Raw genomic sequence first — 22231 nt, 5'->3', positions numbered from 1 at the left:
AAAACTACAATGGTAATAAAAATAGCTACCTTAAATGACAGTTGGTGCTTTAAAAGGGTAATAAATGTAACCAGAGAGGGAAAACATCTGTCTTTCATTAAAAGGGTATCATTTTACATAATTTTGATCTGCATAAAGAACTCTGTATCAAAATCAGCTTAAAAACAGTCACAAGGATTTCTTGAACCAAGTTTCCCTTGCGGCTCAGCTAGTAAAGAATCCACCTGCAATGTGGGAGACAATCCCTGGTTGGGAAGATCCCCTGGAAAAGGGAAAGACCTCCCACTCCAGTATTCTGGCCTAGAGAATTCCATGGACTGTATAGTCCATGGGGTCACAAAGAGTTGGACACAACTGAGCGACTTTGACTTCACTTATCTATAAATCCCAAAAATTTAATCCAATGTTGTCATTGAAGAGGTGAGTCAAACCAATCTGCAATGCATTAAACCATTTTTACATAATTCTTTTTCCATTCTGAACCATGAAAAAATTTTTCTTTTTGCCTTTTATGTCTATTATGGTAGCTCAACCGGTAAAGAATCTTCCTGCAATGCAGGAGACCCTGGTTCAATTCCTAGGTCAGGAAGATCCCCTGGAGAAGGGTTAGGCTACCCACTCCAGTATTCTTGGGCTTTCCTGGTAGCTCAGACAGTAATGAATCCACCTGCAATGCAAGAGACCTGGGTTGGGAAGATCCTCTGGAGGAGGGCATGGAAACCCACTGCAGTATTCTTGCCTGGAGAATCCCATGAACAGAGGAGCCTGATGGGCTACAGTCCATGTGGTCACAAAGAGTTGGACATGACTGAGCGACTAAGCACAGCACACACAGCACATAAAATTTATAGACAACATCTGAATTTTCAAATATATATAAAAATTAAATTTAAATAGGTAATTTCTAGACTCAAATAATTATACAAAAAAATAAAAGAAATTATGGTATCTCTTTCTCAACAGACACTAAATTTTTGTAGATACTAAGAAAAAAAAAAAGTTGAATCCAAGGTTAAGCGTAAAATGAATTACCTTTCTTAGTCAGATAATTCATACTGTTGGCTATAGCAGCAGTCTTGCCTTGGGAATCCAAGACGGTAAATCTAGCATAATCATCCACAAAAAAGTTATCTGAAAAAAAAAATTAGATTTATAATTAATATGCCTAAATTCAAGCTAATGTTAACATTCAACTGATAATCTGATTTGACCATAACATATGTTTTAACAAAATGCATGAGCAAAATATATTGTTCCAAGTTCATTGAACAAGTTAACAACATGACCCCTACCTCATTAATCATATTTTAAGACACAAAGGGAAAATGTACCCATCTGACATATAACTCTCATATATGTGTTAATTTGATTATTTAAATTAATTTTATTCCTATTTTTTCACTTTATACCTAGAGGATGATCTTTTAAAGAGACTTTAACTTCATCTCTCCTTTCCATAGTCCATCCCTACAGTAAACACTTCCCTATTCTATTTGGGGATAAGAGGAGATAAATGGGAGAGAAAATATAAGAAAACACATATTTTAGTTATTTCATCTCTATCATAATAACATTTCTAACCTTAAAAGAAATAAGAGGTCATTTTTAGATATATATTTTTCCTATTAATACCTATGTGCAATTGCTCTTATTAATCATTTCCCCTCAGATTACTCTTACCAAAATTCCAGCTTCATCAAGTCACTCTCTTGCTCTAAATACTTCATAATTTCTTCCTACCTACAAAGTGGTCTCCAGCCTGGTATCATAAACCCTCTATCTCTAGCAATCATCCCAGGTCTTTGCATTACTCACATCCCAATACAAACGCCCTGCTTTCTGCCCTACCCTCCAAGCACAGCTTGCTTGCCCACCCTTACCCATCTATCTTTTCATTAAAGAAAGTACATCAAAGGCCTACAATCTGCTCAATCAATGTTCTAGTAATGGTAAGCAATTTATGACAGACATAATCCATTCATACTGTTGGCTATATGCAGGGGAGGGGAGGAAGTACCATGGCCTTAAAACTTGGTTGCAGGACAGCAAAGGCCAAGAGCATGGAGCTATAACCACTGGGTTAGGAGGATGCCAGTTACTCCTTCACCAACAGCTTCACAACGCTCACCAAGTGACTACGTCCTTGCCACTGGGGACTGGCATCATGTCACAGGTGAGGGTGTTAACACTCAGTGGAGAAAGATATCCCAAAACACAGAGCTGTTTTTACGTTCCTTATTCATCAGTACTCCAAAGATAACTCTTTACAGCTTAATTTAAAATGATGGAAACAACAAACAGGATGAAGATTCATAACACTGCCTGCCTTGCACTACTAATTCTTCTGGTAAAAAAGCATTTTCTTAACTACCTTTTTTTTTCAAATATAAGCATACATATGAATTTTTCCTCTGCCTATATTTAACCATTTTATTCTGCCTGAAAGAAAAGGAATTTAGTTTCAAGTAGAACAGAGATAGCCGCAATCAAGTACCAATCACAAATAGATTTATATATTTATCGTACTCAACTACCACAACGAATACACTTGGTTCTGACTTCACCGTTAACATATCCTTTCTTCCCCGTGAGATTTCCTGAGCAAATAATGATAGCTCCATGTCATTTCCTGCAGTTCGTCACAGTGGCCTCCACAGTCTCCAGCAAAGGCAAAGAACAAGCTGCAGCTGGGGTTAACTTCTAAACAAGGCATTGTTTCAGTTTGTTCATTTTCCAAACTTACTTATTTTTAACTGAAGGAAAACTGCTTCACAATACTGAGCTGGCCTCTGCCATACATCAACACGAGTCAGCCATGGGTGTGCACGTGTCCCCTCCATCTCTAACCACCCCCCTCTTCCCGCCCTTCCAGGTTGTTCCAGAGCCCCAGTCTGAGCCCCTGAGTCACAGGGCAAATCCCCACTGGTTGTCGATTTCACACGTGGTAGCGTGTGTGCGCCCCCATGCCTCTCACCATGCATCTCACCTTCTCCTTCCCCCATCCATGTCCCCACGTCTGCTCTCTGCATCTGTGCCCTCAGACACTGGTGCCCTCAGACAGGTTCATCAGCACCATTTTTCTAGACTCCAGATATATGCATTAATATGTAATATTTGTGTTTCTCTTTCTGACTTACTTCACTCTGTATAATAGGCTCTAGGTTCATCCACTTCATTAGAACTGACTCAAACGTGACCCTTTATATGGCTGAGTAACATTCCATTTTTTATATATATATATACATATATATATATATATGTACTACAGTTTCTTTATCCATTCATCTGTCGATGGACATCTAGGTTGCTTCCATGCTGTAGCTATTGTAAGCAGTGCTGCAGTGAACATTGGGGTACATGTGCCTTTTTCAATTTTGGTTTCCTCAGGGTATATACCAAGTAGTGAAATGGTGGGGTCATATGGTAGTTCTACTCCCAGTTTTTTGAGGAATCTCCATACGGTCTTCCACAGTGGCTGTATCAATTTACAGTCCCATCAACAGTGCAAAAGGGATGCCTTTTCTCCACACCCTTTCCAGCATTTATTGTTTGTGGATCTTTGAAGATGACCATTCTGACTTGTATGAGGTAATATCTCATTGTAGTTTTGATTTGCATTTCTCTAATAATGAGTGATGTTAAGCATCTTTTCATGTGTTTATTAGCCATCTGTATGTCTTCTTTGAAGAAATATCTGTTTATGTATTTTGCCCGATTTTTGACTAGGTTGTTTGTTTTTCCTGTATTCAGTTTCATGAGCTACAAAAAGGTATTCTTGTGGAAACAACCTAAACATTAATCAACTGAGGAACAGGTAAGCAAAGTATGGCCTGTCTATACAATGGAAAAGGAATCAGTCGTAAAAAGGAAGTTCTGAGACAGGCTACAAAGTGGATGAACCTTAAAAACCTTTATGCTTAGTGAAAGAAGCCAGTCACAAAAAACTTCCAATTATATAAAATATCCAGAACAGAAAAATCCATAGAAAGAGAAACTAAATTAGGTAGTTGCTGAAGGACAGGAGAAGTGGGAAATGGACTACTACTAGCAGAGGGACTACTAACGGGGTACATCATTTCCTTTGGAGGAGTCTAAAATTAGACTAAATTAGTCTAAAATTAGACAGTGTGATGATCACACAACTTTGAGAATATACTAAAAACAGTACACATTATAACTGTACAATTTGAAAGGTTGACTTTTATGGCAAGTACGGTATTTCTCAATGAAGCTTTATTTGTTAAAAAGGCATTCTTAAGTCCACACAGTAAAGCTCTCTGAGATATTTGTCAACATTATTGCTGAAACTGACACCAGAACTAGGAAAGAAAACAGCTGCTTAAGAGCTTTAGGACTGTAAGAAAGCCAGTAATCCAGGACCATTCCTACCATCTACTGCCTATGTTTAGCTGGCATTTAAAAGACATTGAATAACTTTCAGAGTTTACAAAGATTTATCCAGGAAGAATTTCTCTCCTCTGGAGGAAACTCTTGTAAATTTAGAGGCTCATATAATGAAATCAAGGTACAAAGAGTTTAAACAAAATCGTGTCACAATCTTGGATTATCTTCTGAACATTACAATCCAATAAATACAGGATTTTGAAAGACAAATCAAAAAAGCCTAAAGTGTTCCTGAAATGTTACTTACTGGTTGCTGTTAGGTCCAGGTATTCTCGCTCAGCTGTCAAAATCCTAGAGTTGATTCGTGGAACAACATTTGGCTGATTCATGATATACTCTACCACATCTTGATCATGGGACAGTTCACCCTACAGGAAAAAAAGAGACAGGATGCAGGCAAGAAGCACATTAAACAAATCTGAGTAGTGCTCAGCCACTCGGTCATGTCAGACTCTTTGTGGTCCCATGGACTGCAGCCCACCAGGCTCCTCTGTCCAAGGAATTTTCCAGGCAAGAATACTGGAGTGGGTTGCCATTTCCTTCTCCAGAGGATCTTCCCCACCTAGTGATCAAACCTGTGTCTCCTGCATCTCCTGCATTGCAGGTGGATTCTTTACCCACTGAGCCACTGATCAATAGATTTATTAGGAGCTAAAAAATCATTTTTATATTATCTTCTGACAAACTAGTAACAGCTAAAAATAGAAGTTATCCCAAGTTATAGGGAGATATATATATATATATATAACCAAGTTATAGGTTCTTGTCGTTGCCAAGCAGGCTCTTTATGTACAGTATTTCTAATCTGTTCGACAATGTGAGCAAGATGTGGTACAGTAAGGTTAAATAACTTACTCAAAGCCACAAAGCTAATGAGAAGTGCATATGAAATGCAAACCCATGTTTATTCGATCTTGCCACAGAAACAAGCAAGCTTGAGAAACTGGAGTTAACACAAGCAAAAACCCACCTTGAGATCTACTCACAGTAAGCTTCTCTCTAAAGAACAAAGCCAAATGACTTCACTAAAGCAGTTAATATTCTCTGAAAAAAAAAAATTACCCCAAGCCTTTTTCAATCTCAGGCATCCAAATAATCCTGTATTTCTAGGGTCACAATTACATTGGGGAAAAAGAAATCATTTATCATTAACTCTTCCCTTTCATGCTTCTCATATTATAGAAATACTTGTACTTCATGAAGGTGATCTAGTATATGTGGCTGTGTAAACTTATAAACTTTCACACTGAAAATATTTCACACAAAACCATACTTCAACATGATTTTCAGGGGAAACAGATGTGAATGAAATATACACAGTCAAGTCTTTAAAAAATCCATTCAGGCATCTTCTGTGGCTACTTATCTCAAGAGCAATAACTCACATACAAAATCTCAAACTATAAGCCAATAATGAGCATACAAACCAACTACCAGAGAAGGCAATGGCACCCCACTCCAGTGCTCTTGCCTGGAAAATCCCATGGATGGAGGAGCCTGGTGGGCTGCAGTCCATGGGGTCGCTGGGGGTCGGACACGACTGAGCGACTTCACTTTCCCTTTTCACTTCCATGCATTGGAAAAGGAAATGGCAACCCACTCCAGCGTTCTTGCCTGGAGAATCCCAGGGATAGGGGAGCCTGGTTGGCTTCCATCTATAGGGTCACACAGAGTTGGACACGACTGAAGTGGCTTAGCAGCAGCAGCAGCAAACCAACTACACAATTCAAAAGACTTACAAAGGTACTCAATGACTCAGTATAGATGCAAGCCCATGTATATAACTTTGGTCTCTATGATAAAAGCCTAACTGAAGGAAGGAAATTTGGCAACATCTATGAAAATTATACATACCTTTAAATGGAGTTCACCTACAAACACACACACAGGGATTGTTTGCAGAAAGAAAAATGAACAGTGAGGAACAGGAATGTTTAAGTGACAATTTTGCTTCATTTATATCTCTATACACACTTTGAATCTCACACATCTGCACATCCCAGAATGCAAAGATTCCTCAATATATGCAAATCAAGCAATGTGATACATCATATTAACAGAGTAAAAATCATATGATCATCTCAAAGGTGTAGAAAAAGCTTTTGACAAAGTTCAACACCCATTTATTTAAAAAAAAAAAAAAACTCTCCAGAAAATGAGCATAGAGAGAGCCTACCTCAATATAATGAAGACCAGATATGACAAACCCACAGCAAACACCATTCTCAATGGTGAAAAGCTGAAAGCATTTCCCCTAAGATCAGGAACAAGACAACAATGGCCACTCTCACCACTCTTACTCAACATAGTTTTGGAAGTCCTCGTCATGGCAACCAAAGAAGAAAAATAAAAGGACGACAAACTGGAAAAGAAGTAAAACTGTCACTGTTTGCAGTACTATACACAGAAAATCCTTTAAGATTCCACCAGAAAACCACTGGAACTAATCGGTGAATATGGTGAGGCTGCTGTTGTTGTTCAGTCACTGAGTGATATCCGACTCTGGACTGCAGCTCCATGGACTGCAGCACACCAGGCTTCCCTGTCCTTCACTATCTCCCAGAGTTTGCTCAAACTCATGTCCATTGAGTCAGTGATGCTATCCAACCATCTCATCCTCTGTCGCCCCTTTCTCCTTTTGCCCTCAATCTTTCCCATCATGAGGGTATTTTCCAATGAGACAGCTCTTCGCATCAAGAGGCCAAAGTACTGGAGCTTTAGCTTTAGCATCAGTCCTTCCAACAAATATTCAGGACTGGTTTTCTTGAGGATTGACTGGTTTGATCTCCTTGTGTCCAAGGGATTCTCAGGAAGTCATCCCCAGCACCACAGTTCAAAAGCATCAATTCTTCAGCACTCAGCATTCTTTATGGTCCAATTCTCACACCCATACATGCTACTACAAAAACCATAGCTTTGACTAGATGGATCTTGTGTCAGCAAAGTGATGCCTCTGCTTTCTAATATGCTGTCTAGGTTTGTCATAGTTTTTCTTCGTATAAGCAGGTATCTTTTAATTTCATGGCTTCAGTCACCATCTGCAGTGATTTTGCAGCTCAAGAAAATAAAGTCTGTCACTATTTCCATTGTTTCCCTATTTCCCATGAAGCGATGGGACTGAATGCCATGATCTTCATTTTTAGAATGCTGAGTTTTAAGCCAGCTTTTTCACTCTCCTCTTTCACTCTCATCAAGAGGCTCTTAAGTTCCTCTTCACTTTCTGTCATTAGTGTGGCATATCTAAGGTTGTTGATATTTCGCCTGGCAATCTTGATTCCAGCTTGTGATTCATCCAGCCCAGTATTTCACATGATGTATTCTGTATATAAGTTAAATAAGCAGAGTGACAATATACAGCCTTGATGTACTCCTCTTCCAATCTGGAATCAGTCTGTTCCATATCCAGTTCCAACTGTTGCTTCTTGACCTGCATATGGGTTTCTTAGGAGGCAGGTAAGGTGGTCTGGCATTCCCATCTCTTTAAGAATTTTCCAGTTTGTTGTGATCCACACAGTCAAAGGCTTTAGCATAGTCAATGAAACAGAAGTAAAGTTGCAAGGTACAAAATTAGTGCACAGAAATTACGTGCATAGAAAATGCAATGCACAGAAATTAGATTCCGAACAACAAAAGAATAGAGATTAAGGAAACAATCCCATTTACCATCGCAATAAAAAGAATAAAATACTAAGAAATAAATCTACCTAAAGAAGCAGAAGACCTGAACTCAGAGAACTATAAAACACTGATGAAATAAATCAAAAGAGGACACAAACAGAAGGAAAAATATATGATGTTCTTGGATTGGAAGACTCAATGTAGTGCAAATGAATATACTACCCAAAGCAATCTACAGATTCAATGCAATTCCTATCAAATTACCAATGGTATTTATCACAGAGTTACAACAAAGAACTCTACAAATTGCGTGGAAACACAAAAGATTCTGGACAGCCAAAGTAATCTTGAGAAAGAAAAATGGAGGAGGAAGAATCAGATTCCTTGACTCCAAATGATACTACAAAGTTACAGTAATCAAAACAATATGGTACTGGCACAAAAACAGAACCATAGACCAACGGTACAGAATAGAAAGTGCAAAGATAAACCCACAAGCCTATGTTACCTAGTCTGTGACAAAAGAGGCAGGAACAGTGCAGAAAAGACAGCCTCTTCGATCAGTGGTGCTGGGAAATCTGGACAGCAATATGTAAAAGAATGAAATTAGAATGCTACCTAACACCATACACAAAAATAAACTCAAAATGGATTAAAGACCTAAATGTATAGACCAGACACTATAGGAAAACACATGAAAAAGACTCTTTGACATAAATGACAGCAAGATCTTTTTTGACCCTAAAATAATGAAAATAAAAACAAAAAACAACTGGGGACCTAATTAAACCTAAAAGCTTTTGATCAGCAGCTACATAAGGAAGCCCCAGTAAAAAATCTGGACGCCAAAACTTAACTGAACTTCCCTGGATGGAAATACCCCACATGTTCAGTCATTCAGTTGCTCAGTCGTGTCCTACTCTTTGCAACCGTTTGGACTGTAACGCCAGGCTTACTTGTCCATCACCAACTCCCAGAGTTTACCCAAACTCATGTTCATTGAGTCAGTGATGCCATCCAATCATCTCATCCTGTCATCCCCTTACCTTCCTGCCTTCAGTCTTTCCCAGTATCAGGGTCTTTTCCAAGGAGTCAGTTCTTCGTATCAGGTAGTCAAAGTATTGGAGCTTCAGCTTCAGTATCAGTCCTTCTGATTTCCTTTAGGGTTGACTGGTTGGATCTCCTTGCAGTCCAAGGGACTCTCAAGAGTCTTCTCCAACACCACAGTTCAAAAGCATCAATTCTTCAGCACTCAGCTTTCTTTATAGTCCAAATCTCACATCCATACATGACTGCTGGAAAAACCATAACTTTGACTAGATGAACCTTTGTCGGCAAAGTAATCTCTCTGCTTTTTAATACGCTGTCTAGGTTGGTCATAACTTTTCTTCCAAAGAGCAAGCATCTTTTAATTTTATGGCGGCAGTCACCATCTGCAATGATTTTGGAGCCCAAAAAAATAGTCTGTCACTGTTTCCTTGTTTCCCCATCTACTTGTGATGAAGTGATGGGACTGGAAGCCATGACCTTCATTTTTTGAATTTTCAGTTTTAAGCCAGCTTTTTAACACTCCTCTTTCACTTTCATCAAGAGGCACTTTAGTTCTTCTTCACTTTCTGCCATAAGGGTGGTGTCATCTGTGTTTCTGAGATTATTGATATTTCTCCCAGCAATCTTGATTCCAGCTTGTGCTTCTTCCAGCCCAGCATTTCACATGATGTATTCTGCATATAAGTTAAATAAGCAGGGTGACAATATACAGTCTTGATGTACTCCTTTCCCATTCTGGAACCAGTCTGTTTTTCCATGTCCGGTTCTAACTGTTGCTTCTTGACCTGCATACAGAATTCTCAGGAGGCAGGTCAGGTGGTCTAGTATTCCCATCTCTTTAAGAATTTTCCATAGTTTGTTGTGATCTACACAATCAAAGGCTTTGGCATAGTCAATAAAGCAGAAATAGATGTTTTTCTGGAACTCTCTTGCTTTTTTGATGATCCAATGGATGTTGGCAATTTGATCTCTGGTTCCTCTGCCTTTTCTAAATCCCAGCTTGAACATCTGGAAGTTCATGTACTGCTGAAGCCTGGCTTGAAGAATGTTAAGCATTACTTTGCTAGCATGTGAAATGAGTGCAATTGTGCAGTAGTTTGAGCATTCTTTGGCATTGCCTTTCTTTGGGATTGGAATGAAAAACTGACCTTTTCCAGTCCTGTGGCCACTGCTGACTTTTCCAAATTTGCTGGCATATTGAGTGTAGCACTTTCACAGCATCATCTTTTAGGATATGAAAGAGTTCAACTGGAATTCCATCACCTCCACTAGCTTTGTTCGTAGTGATGCTTCCTAAGGCCCACTTGACTTCACATTCCAGGATGTCTGACTCTAGGTGAGTGATCACACCATCGTGATTATCTGGGTTACGAAGATCATTTTTATACAGTTCTTCTGTGTATTCTTGCCACCTCTTCTTAATATCTTCTGCTTCTGTTAGGTCCATACCATTTCTGTCCTTTATTGTGCCCATCTTTGCATGAAAAGTTCCCTTGATATCTCTAATTTTCTTGAAGAGATCTCTAGTCTTTCCCTTTCTATTGTTTTCCTCTATTTCTTTGCATTAATTACTAAGGAAGACTTTCTTATCTCTCCTTGCTATTCTTTGGAGCTCTGTATTCAAATGGGTGTATCTTTCCTTTTCTCCTTTGCCTTTAGCTTCTCTTCTTTTCTCAGCTATTTGTAAGTCCTCCTCAAATAACTATTTTGCCTTTTGCATTTTTTTTTTTTTTTTTTTTTTTTTACAGCTCACTGCTAAACCACCATTGACAGGAGAAATGTTGGATCCCAGCAAAAACAGATAGCCCGTGTCCAGGGGCAAATGAGAAGCCCCAGCAAGGCAGCAGGACAGGTGAAATCACGTTTAGAATCAAACCCCATACCCACCAGAGATGCTTGGAGGGCTCAAACAAAACCTTGTGCATACCAGGACCCAGAGACCCCACAGAGACTGAGCCAGACCTGTGTTTGAGAGTCTCCTGTGAAGGTGCAGGTCAGCAGGGGCCTGTCGCAGAGGCAGGGGCTCTGTGTGTGGCAGATCTGAGTCACACAGCCTGTGGCATAAGCCCTCTTGGAGGAGGTCCCCAGTAACCCCACCGTAGAGCCACCAAGCAGACGACCCACACACTGCAGAACAATTGTATCCCACATCAAAGAGCTGGAAGGATAATATAACCTGGCATCACAGGGAAAAGACATAGAATGTTTACATTTGGAACCTTCCGAAGCTTTGCTGTGTGCTCCTCAGTCTTCGGCTGCTTCTGATACATATTCTATTACTTTAATAATGCTAACTGTAAAAACCACACTATCCTGAGTTCTGTAAGCCATTCTAGCAAATTATCATAACTGAGGGGATACCTGCATTTGTAGCTATTTGATCATAAGTAAGGGTGGCCTGAGGATCTCTGAACTTGTGTCTAGTGTCTAAAATAAAGACAATCTTGTGAAGAACTATGTCCTTAATTTGTTAGGACTATGTCCTAACTCTGGGCCGTGTCATCACAAACCAAAAGACTAATAGAAGAAATAAAGGGTAAAAAGTTCCCAGTTTTGATGGAAAATGTTAATTTATATATCTGAGAAATGCAGTGAGGGTATATCCACAAAATGGTTTTTCAATCTCAGCACTATTGACATTTTGGACTAGATAACTCTTTGGAAAGGGAGGTGATGTCCTGCTGTTTTGGAAGGGAAGGGACGTCCTGAGCACTGCACGAGGTTTAGCAGCATGCCTGATTCACTCCCACTAGAAGCCAGCAGCACCTCTTTCCTCCCCAAACTATGACAACAAAAAATATCTCTATATATTGCCAAATGTGCTGCCAAGTGGGGCAAAGTTGCTTACTAATGAAACACTACATGGCTATCTTAAAAAAAACTGAGAATACTCTATACACCAAATTAGAAAGACTTATGTATTTTGTTAAGTGAAAAAAACCAAGGTGTAGTATAGTTATGCATTAATAATTTGTTACCACTTTGAATAAAGGTTAGGAAGGAGTAAATTTTCACTGTTAGCATATAGATACAGAAATGTTTTGGAACAACTCAGAAGAAACTTAAAACAGTAATTACCTATTATTGGAAGGTGGGTAGATGGATGACTAAATACAGAGGGAGATTTTTTTTTTTTTACTCTTATGACAATAACCAGGAGAATTTGTGGTAAATAATTTAATACACAGTTCAAAACTGACAAATCATTTGAGTCTTTCCATTTGATCAGTCTTAATAATCATCATTTATAAGAATGCCAGACCTTGATTTCCCTCTCAAGCTACTGAGAATCCCTAAGTATACTGAGATTTTTTTTCTGTCTATACATTGCTTTGGGGTCCTGAAATATCTGTACAGTAAGTCATACTTTGATGTCTTGAAAAGCAGAAAACTAAGAGAGTAGAAATACTGTAATTTGTTGCAAAAAAAAAAAAATGTAACATATTATAAGTAGGAAAAACTCAAGAGTTTCACTCTAAGCATGCTGTTGTCATTTGAAAGATGACAATGATTTCTGTACAGAAAATGTTAAGAAATCTACACGCACCCACACAAAAGACTAACAGAGCTAATAAACAAGTTCAAGTTCACAAATAAACTACCCCAAAATTAAAGAAACAATGCATTTACAACAGCACCAAAAAGAGTAAAATATAAAATACTAAGGAATAAGTTTAACAAAAGTCTAAGACTTCTTCACCGAAAACTATGAAACATCATTAAAAGACAGTAAATGGAAATGCGTCCTACATTCATGGGTTGGAAGATTCACTACAGTTAAGACATCAATAGTCCCCAAATTGAACTACAGATTCAACACAATTACTATTAAAATCCCAATGGCCTCTCTTTGGTAGAAACTGACAAGCTTATTTTAAGATTCATAGGGAATTAAAGGGACACAGAAAAGCCAAACCTTCTTTTTTTTTAAGGAATACTAACAGTCCAATCCAAAGTTTTATTTACATAAAAATCATTTCCCTGACAGATTAAGGGCACAGTCAGGCTAAAGAATAGCCTTGTTCCCATTAGTAGCCACATCACAGTATACAACAACAGTTATATTTATGGTGACCTTGACGTTTTCTCTTGGTATATGAGCCAAGTCCTTTATATTTGGGAACTAAACAGCCCAGACTGGGACTTTTTCTAGAAACATTAGAAGTCTACTCCAAAGGAGAAATGATGCCTCCATCTCCAGAAACTTAAAATTGTCAGTACGTTTCAAATATTAATACTCCAGGTACAAACTTTCAGGAGGAAGCGACCACCCCCAGCCATCATCTTCCTCCCAGATACATGAGTATATATACACATGTGCATGCATCTATTTTGTGTATGCATTAACGACTGGTAACATGGTGGCTAAATCAGAGATTTGGGGCTATGTTAATTTTCTTTCAGCTGCTTTTTCGAGTTTCTTTGTGTTTGGAATTTTAAGATTCATCTGAACATGGAACAAGCACAAAGCATACGTGTAAAGCTGAGTTTCAGGGGCTTTTTGTCGGCTTTAAGTCTCTAATATTTTATTTCCTCTTTCTTTGATCTTTCTCCTAAAAAACAAAGACCTACATGACTGATTAATTAAGGTTTTAGTTAATCAAATTTCACTAGGGATTTTACAAATTTTATAGACAACTGTCTTGTAAGCTGGCCTGATGCAAAATGGCAGATGGGGCATGTCTGACCATAGACAGGAGCCCAGTGAAAAGAGTAGATTGAAAACCAAAGGTGTTCATGTAAATCAATGTGATTAGGAAAAGTTCCTTTCTAAAAATATTCATTTTAGCAAATAGTGAGCTGAAATTTGTAATGTTTACTCAAAACCACACAATGAGTTTTAAAACTACAAGTGTAGCAAAGCCGCTCAGTCGTGTCCAACTCTTTGCCACCCCATGAACTGTAGCCTACCAGGCTCCTCTGTCCATGGGATTTTCCAGGCAAGAGTACAGAAGTGGGTTGTCATTTCTTTCTCCAGGGGATCTTCCTGACACAGGGATCGAATCAGGTCTCCTGCATTGTACCTAGACGCTTTTACCGTCTGAGCCACCAGGGAAGTGGGCACATAATTATCTTGTCTGAAGCTCACTTTGAACTCAAATCTGATTTTTTTTAATGTAATTTCAATCTTAAAACTATAAAGCAGTTGGTTTTCTCTGTGCTTGAGTAGTTTTCCTGTCAGGCGGTAAACAGGCTAAGGCTTTTTAAAAAACTTCTTTACTTCAAATTAGCACCATAGTACATATTCATTGATGAAAATATGATAAATACAGAAGAGTTCAAAGAAAAACAATCATCTGTGATCTCACCATGCTGTCCATGAAAAAGCTGCTCATCTGAGTTATTTATTTCCAGCCTGGGCTTCCCTGGTGGCTCAGATGGTAAAGAATCTGCCTGCAGTGTGGGAGACCTGGGTTCAGTCCCTGGGTTGGGAAGATCCCCTGGAGGACAGTACTACAACCCACTCCAGTATGCTTGCCTGGAGAATCCCCATGGACAGAGGAGCCTGGCAGGCTACAGTCCACAGGGTCACAAAGAGTTGGACATGACTGGGTGACTAAGCACATTTCCAGCCTAACACACACACACACATATACTTATGTCACCTACTCAGACACATTCACATATACACAGTAATAAGATCAGCCTAGCCACACTACCTTATATAATCCATTTGCTGGTCCGTGGCAACATGTTGTAGACATGTCTTTAGATGGTCTTAGTTAACGTCTTTCTAATGGCTGCATTGTGTTCCACCATATTGTTGGATATTTAAATCATTTCTCATTCTTTGCTATTATAGAGACTGCTTCAGTATACATTTATATATTTCACATTCATATATTTATACATTTAATACTCACAAAAGAGCCAAACATTCTTAAAAACAGAAAAACACTAAGTTGGAAAACTCAAACTTGATTATGATTATAATCAAGACTGTGAGGTACTTACATAGGAAAAGTAGGTTAACTGAAACAACAGACAGTCTAAAAATAGACCTATACATTAGTGGGCAATTTACTTTTGACAAGGGTACCATGACAATTTAACAGTGAAAGGCTATTCTTTTCAAAAATGGTACTGGGGCAGCTAACTGAATAGTTCAAAGCTGCATGTCTCAAATTGGACATGGAAAAAGAGATAGACTCCTACCTCACTCCACATACAAAAATTAACTGAGGATGGATCAAAGAACTAAACATTAAGAGAAATAACTATAAAATACTCAGAAGAAAACAGAAATCTTCATTACCTAGGATTAAGTAAAGATTTCTTACATATGATACAAATAGTACAAGCAACAACAAAAAAAGTAAACGGACACGACCAAGAAAGTAAAAAGACAAACCAGAAAATGAGAGAAAATATTTGACAATTATATACATATAATAAGTAATTCATATCCAGAATACATAAATAACTCTTATAACTCAACAGTAATAAAACAAATAACCCAATTAAAAACAGGCAAATAATCTGAATAGACATTTCTCCAAAGAGGAAATAAATGGTGAATAAGCACAGGAAACAACACTCAACATCATTCATGTTTGAATAATGCAGATCAAAACCACCATGAGATACCACTTCACACCCACCAGCCTATAACCAAAGAGACAGATAATACCAAGTATAAAAAATGGAACCTGTATACATGTTTAAGTGTGCAGCTGCTTTGGAAAACAGTCTGGCAGCTCTCTTAAAAACAGAATTACTGTTAAAAATAGAACTAAACTGACACACAATTCCACTCCGAGGTATATATCCAAGACAACTGAGAACATGTCTACAGTAAAAGTTTTACACGATCGCTTATAGCAAGCAGCAGCATTATTCACAGTAGCCTCAAAGTGGCAATAACCCAAATATGCATCAACTGATAAATGCACAAAACGCAGCCTGTCCATTGGAGGAACTATTATTTGGTGATAAAAGGAATGAAGTATTGACATATGCTCCAACAAGGATAAATCTTGAAAACATTATGCTAAGTAAAAGAAATCAATCACAAAAGACCAGATATTACCTGAATCCCTTTATATAAACTATCCAAACAGGAAATCCACACAGACTGAAAACAGACTGATGGTTGTCAGGGGGTAGGGTAGGGGATAATGGGAAGCAATTGCTACTGGGTGTCAGGTTTATTCTAGGGGTAATAATGCTCTGAAATTAGACAAAGGTGACAGCTGCATAATTCTGTGTATATACTAAAACCTACCGCATGTCCACCTTAAAAGGTTGACTTTTATGGCATGTAAGTTAGATGTCAACAATAACTACACACACACACACATATGGCATATTTGAATTTCTCTATGTCAAAATCCCTTAGAAGTAGAATAAATGTTTCTAAGAACGGCTAAGTTCTTAGGAATTTTTAGTATAAAATTTAATCTTAAAGCCAATAAAATTAGTTATTTCAAAAACAATGTACAGAAGTCTCATGAATATTTCCACTCCCAGAATTTGCTGGGAGTCTCCAATCAGTTGAGAGTGGTACAGAAAACAGTGATACTTCAAGAACTTTAATGCCTAATACAGAGACTACAAAAATGTAAGCAAACCATTCTCTTTCAAAATCTACCTGAAGCACTACTTACCAAGTACACTGCTCTTTGAAAGAAAGTTGTGGTCTCTAGGATTTTGTGCATTGTAATGGTTTCCAACTCATCAGGGTCTAGCTGCTCCCTTTCCAAGGGCACTCCATTGAACAGGACAACTGGCAGTGGGCCAACTCCAGTCTGCTCATAGTAACTTCTTGCTTCCTGAAACACATGGGACCACAAACAGGATATTTTTGTCATTCCTGAGAAAAATGGAACAAAGCATATTTTTGACATATACATGTTCTAACAAGAAAAAAACATCAACAGAAATATAGAATCCAAGAGATAACGGTAGAAAACTTATTTTCAAAATATATAAAAAACTAACAACATTATAAATCACCTATACTCCAATAAAAATTAATTTAAATATATATATAAAGAACATCATAGTTAATATCCTACTAGGTAAATTTGAGTTTAAACTACTGAGGTTTAATAAAACCACAAAACCTTATAAATCAAGAAGTAGTTGAAGGTGGGGATGAGGGTAATTTTAAGCAGCCCAGGCTAACAGATCTGAATTATATATATTACAGCCCAAACTACACAACAGACCTTTCTGCAATGATGGAGATATTCTATCTTCACTGTTCAATGCAGTAGCCACTAGCCACATGTAGCTATTGAGCACAGGAAACTAATTAATTTCCATTTTAAAAGCCCACGTGACCAGAGACTACCATAATGGGTGGCACTACTATAGACTGTCATAAATTATTAGTGCTCCTGGGCAGATAACCTGAGATGAAATATTTACATCCAATTCTCAATTTAAAAGGGTCCATATCACCAAAAAAGAAATTACACCTGCAGAAACCAAAACAAGGCTGGTGAAAAGACAGTGCTCAAAAAATCACTCTATAATGTACTAAGCTCAATCTTTCTTTTCTTCTCAAGGACAGAAGAAGTTCCTTGGCAGGGAAATACCAGGTGAAAAAATACATCTGAGACTTTTCCAAAAATCTATATAGGTACATTCCTCCAGATACCAACCACAGACTCAAGACTAAGTTTTTAGAGTAAAAACTATGTCATTACCCAAGACATAAAAAGTTTATAAGACATCCTTGTTAAACACCTTATAACTGATATTTTCTGAAAATAGCAGAAATTTAAAGTATATAACTTTTTGAGATAGCACGAATAGAAAAATGTGGTAACTGATACTAGTCATAAGCTTAGTTTCAGATCTAGCCACAGTGGTAAATGATACTACAGACTTCGATGATGGACTATAACAGGGCACGGCGAGAAAGACTGTGAGCGCACCATTTCTCTATACCATTCTAGGTTGATCTCTGCCATGTCTCTATGCCAGTGTTAGAACCTTTCAAAGGTACACCCCCAAAACTTATATTAATTCTGTTCTTTGACATCTCACCTATTTCAAAGAAGTTCCTAGACACCCAATTTTAATATACTTTGAGCTCTGAAAATTTACTGATGGATTCCCCAAGAAAACAAAACAAAACCCACACTATAACTCTCAGTAACAATAGGAAGTAAGTAACATTGGCTTTCTCTGAAAGTGGTAATTGAGTAAAAGTCAAGAGTGGGAGGGAGATGTTTTGACTTTCCATTTTCACAACCTGCAAAAAGATTATCAGACTAAACAATAGAATGCAGGCCAATAATCCGAGTCACACTTAAAACTTTTATGTGAGAATTTCTAGAAACCGATCACTAAAAATGCTAATTATACACAATTTTGAAACACTGATTACAAAGTCACAAATGAGTCATTCATAAAAAGATAACTGAGATTAACAAAGACTCAGAGATAATATGCCAGTGGTAAAATGTTGGCATGAATAATTTAGAACTTTTCTTACTTTGGCTTTAAAAGATACAAATATGCACCTATCAGACTATATGCTCTTCAGTTCAAAAGATCTACTTTAATTGTACTCCTTAGTTATAGAAACAATTACTTCTTTCAGATATCAAACACAGAAGATAACAACGTTTCAGATTTATAACAAAAGACTCAGATATCTGTAAATATAATCACATTTGCCAATTGTACTCATTTCTCCTTTAAAAAAACATGCACTTATTCTTTCTTTTCAAAAAAATCTATTTTCCTTGGGCTTTTTCATATGAAGGGTACATGTCCTGCAAAAACCTTAAAAAATTAAAGAATCTTATTGATCATTAGATTCTTAGAACTTCTGAGAATCTCACAATAATCTTCTCTTGAAAGTATGCGATTACTTAGCTGGAAATTATGACCTGTTTATATGAGAAGGCCCACTAACTAGTACAGATGAGGCAAATGGCCAAATGGGAGAAACGACTGAGGAGCTGGGTTTGTGATACTCACTTGATTCTTCAGCAAAATCAAGATTTCAGTGCATAAAAGACAACACGTGAAAATACCACTTTCTGTGAACCTTATTTAGGGAAAGTTAGATACAGATTGGGCTTCCCTGGTGGCTCAGACAGTAAAGAATCTGCTGTAATGCAGGAAACCTAGGTTTGATCCCTGGGTCAGGAAGAATCCCTGGAGAAGGGAATGGCTATCCACTCCAGTATTCTTGTCTGGAGAATCCTATGGACAGAGGAGCCTGGCAGGCTATAGTCCAAAAAGAGCTGGACACAACTGAAGCAACTTAGCACCCACACATGCAGATACAGATTATACAACTTATTTAGATGAAACTGTTTTATAAATGTAAAGAGCTAAATGTTAAATTCTTAACAATATCTATCTCTTTCGTTGATCAATTTCTATATCAATAGACGTAAAAGAATGATCACCTCAAATTTATTGCAGTGGAGACTGCTTCTTGAAACATTTTTCACACATATACACAAACCCAATATTGGTTGTGAGAGAGTTTCTTCATTTTTCAATCAAATGTATAATCTGCTAAATGAAATCAGAACTTTAGATTTAATATATTTTTCTTCAGAAGTAGGTATTTCTTTAACAGTGCTTGCTAATTATGCACTATATGAAAGAAACATGACAGCAAAATAGTATGCTATTTTCTTATCACTTTTGTATCTATGTATTTATATAAGCTATCACTGAAAGCCTGTATTTCAAGAGTGAATTATTCATTTGGATATAAATGAAAATTCAAGAAGATGTAATAACTGATTCTCTGTTGCACAAGATAAATTGATCATAAGAGGTAAATTTTAGAATGTTATCATTTCTTTTAACGTAACAATTATGTTTCCAGCATTGTTTTAGCAGTCTATTAACATAAGCCTTTTCAAGTTTAAAAAGGCAAGTTGGGAGGCTTTACCATACAGGACAAGTATTAAGGTATTAAGGTAATCCATGCCCTAGAAGCTTAATACTCCTTCTCACATTATTATGCTTTAAAACCATTACTATTATAGAATATGTCCTTCATCTCTAATACATCCAACTCTGCATATGTATCATTAAAGAATATGTTATTAATAAAATATATTATAAATATTAAAACACACCCTTTCCTCCAATTTGTCCATTGTATTCAATGTTTTCAAGCAATTCCTTTTGATATAGCAATCACCCACAATTAAAAAGGCAACACATACTTTTTCTTCAGCAGAATGATAGAAAATCAAAATTAAACATTTTCCAAATGTGAAATACGAGAAAATTCCATTAATTTCCTCAAATATTCTCAAGTGGCCCTCCTTTCCTTTTATTTCACTTTTCCTTTTTCTACACAGTACACCTCATGTTGGTTGTGAAAAAAATCACCAGCACGTGCCCATATCAATATTATTTTATTAAAAAAATAAAAGGAAAGTGACTGAACAAAAGGTTGCAATACAATAACGGAAACATGTTCACTGTAAACTGCGTAGACCTCATGACCAGCTTCAACTTCAAACCCAACTGGATATTTCTGAAAACAAGGAGATTTAACACTGAGGCAGGAGTGATTTGGGGGTTTCCCAGGTGGCTCAGCTGTAAAGAATCCACCTGCCAATACAGGAGATGCAGGAGATGTGGGCTCAATCCCTAGGTCAGGAAGATCCCATGGAAGAGGAAATGGAAACTCCAGTATTCTTGCCAGGATAACCCCATGGACAGAGGAGCCTGGCGGGCTACAGTCCATGGGGTGGCAAAGAGCTGGACACAAGCAAGTGACTGAGCATGCACGCAAAGGAGTGATATCAGTTTCATGGCTAAATAAGACATCCCTCATTAGTGCCTCCCTCACACAAAAGCAATGATTCGGCATCCATCCACAGGCAAAAGTGTCTCTGTGGGAGCTCTGGAATCCAGCACCAAACGCCAAGTGGCCCAGGAGAAGTGTTGCCCACCCATGCAGCAGGGAACAGGCAGACAGACTTTGACAATGGCTGTGACCTCTGCACTGGCCTTTGAGCTGGCTCCAGGGAACTCCTGGGAACAACTATCTTAAGCAATCACCCATGGATATGATGCCAAAGAAGGTCTAGGTTTCCAGCAGAGAAGTTCCAGGACTTTGTCCGCTGGACACATTGGCGAGACTAAGAGAAACAGTCTGACTTTATTCATATCACTCTCCTCCCAAGTCAGCACAGCTCAGGGACACAAGAGACATTCTGAGCCTATGATTTCTTCCACAGGGGAAGTAAGAGCAAGGGAATGAGCACTCAGCTTCCCCAGCTATGTGAGAGGCTGGCAAAGAGGCTCATTTCTGTTCTGCCCCATCCAGAATACAGAACTGTGAGCAGCTTCACCAAGTGGGAAGGCTAGAGAGCAGCAGACAGTGCTCTTCAGGCATTTAAGGAAGGCAGATCCTACTTACTGCATCAAGAAGCCCACCTAAGAGCCACCCAGGACATCTCATTCACAGATCTCCCCCAGATGGCTGATGGGCACCCTACAGTGCTCTATACACCTTAACCCACATAAACCTGCACACAGAGGCTGGCTCCCAGTGTACAATCCTGATAACGGCAGCAAGAGTGAACTTTGCCAATGGCTAATGAGGACATACAGAAAGCCAGTCCAAACCCGTGGGCCAGAAACAGACAAAATTTGAACTGTAGTGCCACTTTGGGAAAAACAAAAAACGGGCCTGTCAGCACCCAGCCTGGGGCACTGTAGAATCAAGAGGAGTTAAACAAGCTTCAGAAATCTGCACAAGAGGGAACAACAGCATGGAGTACATGTACCCACAGATGTTCTGAGAAAGCCTCAGAATTCCTAACAAGGCTGGAATGAAAGGTATTTTTCTCCGAAAGCAGAGAGCAAAGACTGGGAGAAGTGACTGCTACCAGTCACTTCTGGTAACAACATAAAAATGCAACAAATATGCAAAAAATTCAAGAAACTATAACATTACCTAAGGATCACAGTAATCTTCCAGTAATCAATCTTGAAGACATGGAAATCTGCAATTTACACAATAAGGAATTCAAAATAGCTGTCATAGGGAAACTCAGTGAGCTACAAGACACAGAAAGACATTCAGTAAGATCAAGAAAACAATACACAAACAAAATTGGAATTCTGACAGAGAGAGAGAGCATAAAAAAGAACCAAACAGAAATTCTGGAGCTGAAGAATATAATGAATGAAATGAAAAACAATATAACATTAC

At 38.0% G+C, this 22231-nt stretch overlaps 1 protein-coding gene across 2 annotated transcripts in view; it reads right to left on the bottom strand.

Annotated features, from left to right (window-relative positions):
* Positions 1–22231, bottom strand: part of UGGT1 (UDP-glucose glycoprotein glucosyltransferase 1) — a 110795-nt gene that overhangs the window by 41377 nt on the left and 47187 nt on the right. For both annotated transcript variants that reach the window (XM_005909980.2, XM_070359948.1), the window contains exons 18-20: positions 16680–16844; positions 4652–4772; positions 1033–1131 (exon numbers count right to left, since the gene is read on the bottom strand). In XM_005909980.2, coding sequence (XP_005910042.1) covers positions 1033–1131; positions 4652–4772; positions 16680–16844 — 385 coding nt within the window. The remainder of the gene's footprint in view (positions 1–1032; positions 1132–4651; positions 4773–16679; positions 16845–22231) is intronic.

Source organism: Bos mutus, chromosome 2 (genome assembly GCF_027580195.1).
Source record: "Bos mutus isolate GX-2022 chromosome 2, NWIPB_WYAK_1.1, whole genome shotgun sequence".
NCBI classification, from domain to species: domain Eukaryota; kingdom Metazoa; phylum Chordata; class Mammalia; order Artiodactyla; family Bovidae; genus Bos; species Bos mutus.
This window is presented reverse-complemented; position numbering and strand designations above follow the sequence as displayed.